At 39.1% G+C, this 3977-nt stretch overlaps 1 protein-coding gene across 1 annotated transcript; it reads right to left on the minus strand.

Moving 5' to 3' along the window:
* Nucleotides 1-784: 784 nt before the first annotated feature.
* LOC118344583 (putative disease resistance protein RGA3) lies at nt 785-3977 on the minus strand. The gene is made up of 2 exons (XM_035685618.1): nt 1206-3977; nt 785-934 (listed from the first exon to the last, which is right to left on the minus strand). Exons 1-2 carry the CDS (start codon nt 3975-3977, stop codon nt 785-787), a joined length of 2922 nt encoding a protein of 973 aa, XP_035541511.1.

Raw genomic sequence — 3977 nt, forward strand, 5'->3', positions numbered from 1 at the left:
CAGAATGTGAAATCTCTCCATTTTAAACTTAGTGCACCAAGTGGCATACAAGAAAGACCACGCAAAAAATTATTTTATCTCCAAAGTGGGCGTACTAAAAAATAGAGACGTTGATATCAATTCTAACTCATGACAAATGATGTCCAACTCATGACAAATTGTTGTCGTGAAATTACGCAACCTCAAAATTGTGGTCTCTAGATTCCAATCCTGGATCTCCTTCGCAACCCCCTCCAATATTTCTTCCCTTTGCTCTTCTTCCGTCTCCTTATTATTCTCTTGGATGTGAAGAATTATGCATTTGGTGATATTTCTTACTCGAATAGGGAAGAATAAAACAATAAAGAAAGTGAGGTAATCACAACTAAGTTATTTACTTGTAGAAGTCGCAGTGCATTAGATTTTTTAACAAACTTCCAATCTCTCTGCCCTGTTTCTTCTTTACTCAAAGTCATTTCTGCAAAATAGCATTTTATTAGTTGAAGGTGAAGAAGGTAGATGTGGAGATAAAGATAAAATTGGTAGAAAAGTACCTGGATCAAGTCAATGATGTCGTATGGAGGCTTAGGATAAAAGTCCAACTCAAGGATGTGAGCAATCTTGGGCCAATCGTCACCTCTGTCCTGGTCGCATCTTCGTAATAAGATGGGGCAATGATGAATTGCCAACGCTTTCAAAGAGGTTAGACTACTCATTGCTTCAGGCAGTGATGTTAAACCAGAGCAGTGATAAATTTTGAACTGTTCAAGTGTTGCCCAATTGCAAATCCACTTTGGTATAGCCGTCAAGCTTGAACAATCTGAGATTTTGAGCTCTCGTAAAGCGGTAACATGTTGAAGCCCCAATGGGAGAGACACCAATTTCGGAATACCGTTGAACTCCAAAGAGCTGAGGCTTTTAAGCTCTTTCCATTGCATACCGAGCTCATCGTTGCCTAGATCAAGCATAGGACACATACTAAGCTTCAGTTCGTGAAGTGTAGTGAGATATTGTACACCTTGGGAGAGAGACTTTAATTTAGGGCACCCAAATATCTCCAAACGCTGGAGAGATATGAGGTTTTGCAACCCATCCTCTGGAAGTATTTCTAGATCCTCAATTCCTTCTAACGTTATTTTCTTCAATTGGGAGAGAGGAGCATATGAAAAGCCAAGGGGTGTAGAGGAAGTAGAGGAGGAGGCATTCGTTATTGTTTGTTGCACTACCTTCCACCTGGCATCCCTTAGGTATAACTCTTTTTCAAGATGTGGAAACATTGGCAATGAAGTCAACATAGGGCAATGCCATATTGCTAATTTTGAAAGACGAGGGAATAGTAAAGCATTCCCCTTCGTCCGCGTCATTGATGGAGCTTCAAAAGAATTTTTATGATCAATAGTATTGACATACACATTATAAGAATCACTCCTCCTCCACCAACCCTTGAGATTATGACACCCATGGAGGAAAATCCGCTCAAGAGATGGAAAGAATTCTGATGAAGAAGAAGAAGAAGAAGAAGATAGCTCATTGTTGTCACCACAATCTGATACGTACTCTATTTCATCAAGGAAGTTTAGAGAAATGCTCTTAAGAAATGGAAGTCGACTCAATGGTGGCAAATATTTCAATATCCTACAATCATTTAAACTTAAGTGAACAAGATTTGTGAGTGACAAAAGCCACATGGGAACCCTCACACCCCCATAATATTCTACGTACATCTTTTTAAGATTTGGGTGAGGTTCAAAGCCTTCCAATGCCATTTCATCGCATGCATTAACATTTCCTCTTCTCCAACGTAAAGTCAAAACCTGAAGATGTTCTTTCTCCTTTAGATTTGCACCCTTATAGTCTGATGCGACGTCTTCCTCCCGACTTCTCAAACCCGAAATCTGTAACTTTCCTCTTAAGCTATTTAGTCTATTTAGCACACTTAACCGGCCACTATCCTCTGGGGCCGAATCAGAGTGGACAACAAACTTAGATAATGTCTGGAGATTTTTCAATTCCCCCAATCCACATGGCATATAAGTCAAATTCTCACATCCATTATTGTAAAGATGCCTGAGGTTGACTAATTTCGTAATTCCTCTAGGCAATTCTTTAAGACTTGAGCAATAAGAAAGTCTTAGTGTATATAAGTTTTGCAACCTAGGTATGGAATCGGGCAGCATCTTGATTTTATCATTCCATGAAAGATCAAGATCTCTTAAATGCTTCAACTTACATATGGAACTCGGTACTAAATCAAGTCGTCTTCCTTGTAAATTCAGCACTCGCAAGAACTTCAAACTTAAAAAGATTGCTTCACAAGAGGTGCTTGACTCTTGCAAATCCTTGAATTCACCAAGCGAAAGAAGTGTTCGAATCCTACTGGCTTTAGACGAGGACATTGGAATTACAGAGGAAAAATCTATATTGTCGACAACTGATACGTGCCGAGTTTTCTCACTAATACTTTTTTCCTCAGATTCTAATGTGGTGATCAACGATCCTGCCACTGACATTGCAAGATCATGCATGAGGTCATGCATTTTAAATGTAATCACGTTGCCCAGATAATCAGTTTTAGCTTTTAGAAAGAACGATCTCCAATGTAAATGCATGAAATACTTATCACCAACATCTTCAAGACATTCATTTTGATTGGATAGCTTGATAAACCCCTGTGCTATCCAGAGTTTTATCAATGTTGATTTTTTCATTACGTAATCCTTCGGAAATATACTACAATAAGCAAAACATTGTTTCAAATGTGATGGAAGTTGATCATAACTCAGCTTAAGAGTTGGTAAGATGCCATCTTCTTTTATTGCTGGGAGTTTATTTTTAAAAGAAAACCACCCTGCTTCAGAATTTTCCAAGGACAGTAACCTTCCAATTGTTTTGATGACAAGGGGGACACCATAACACTTTTCTACAATCTCCTTTCCAACTTCTACTTTTCTAGAATTCTCTAGCTCTTGTCCTTTCTCAAATGCCACTTGCTTGAATAAACACCATGACTCCCGTTCGTCTAAACACTGTAAAGAATATTCTGCAATTGTTTGGGTAATTTGTGCAACTTTTTTACTTCGTGTAGTTATTAACATTCTACTGCCACTTGCACCAACCTCCAACAGTACTTTCAAATCATCCCATTTTTTAACATCCTCATTCCAAACATCATCCAACACAAGTAAGTATTTCTTTCCTACAATTGCTTTTCGAAGACCATGCACCAATGTATCCATTTCAATAGTTTCTGGTTTCTGTTTTCTTGCCGATTCTAGGATTTTTTCAACAATTTTTCTAACATCAAAATTATCAGAGACGCACACCCACATTTTTAGCTGAAAATGTTTATCTACCTTCAGATCATTAAATATGAATTGAGCAAGTGTGGTCTTTCCTAATCCTCCGATGCCAGTAATCGGAAGGATTCCTACATTCTCTTTAATGTCGGAATCAGAAAGAAGTCTTTTTATGATCTCCTTCTTGTCATCTTCTCTACCAATAACGTTTGCATCAGGTACATAGGAATGAGTATCATCCCTCTTCCTAGCACTGACTCTTATCTCCGCAGGGCGTTCCTCCAAGTGGAATTTCCTATCATTTGCGATGGCATCTAACTTCTGTCTAATCGCCTTAATCTTATGGCCCATTTTCAGATCATAGACAAGCGGGTTTGATTTGGAGAAGAAGATTCGTACCTTTTTTGCCATCTTATCCCGAGTCATCATCTCTCGCAACAGACATTCAGTGGAGAAACCATCCAGCAAGTCGTCTACATCATAAAAGACATCCTTAAGCTTTTCAAGCCAATCTCTAACTTGACGGTTCATTGCCCATTGCTCCTCAGCATCAAGAAGCACAGCTTGGATTGTCGAAACGGTGTTCTTGAGCTTCTCAAGCTCATCTGTGATGCCCCAAAGCAGTCCGATCTGTTTGAGAGCCAGAGATCCCAAGCTCTCAATGATTCGTGCAGCAACGTTGAAGAGAATGGCTTCTGCCAT

The sequence above is a fragment of the Juglans regia genome, chromosome 14 (genome assembly GCF_001411555.2).
Source record: "Juglans regia cultivar Chandler chromosome 14, Walnut 2.0, whole genome shotgun sequence".
In the NCBI taxonomy this organism is placed as follows: domain Eukaryota; kingdom Viridiplantae; phylum Streptophyta; class Magnoliopsida; order Fagales; family Juglandaceae; genus Juglans; species Juglans regia.

Excerpts from the sequence above, each read along its gene's own strand:
- LOC118344583 (XM_035685618.1), bottom strand. The coding sequence starts at position 3,977 with ATGGCAGAAGCCATTCTCTTCAACGTTGCTGCACGAATCATTGAGAGC. Across the intron at positions 935-1,205 it reads TAAGGGATGCCAGGTGGAAG|GCAACGATGAGCTCGGTATG; the intron begins GTAGTGCAACAA and ends TGCTTGATCTAG.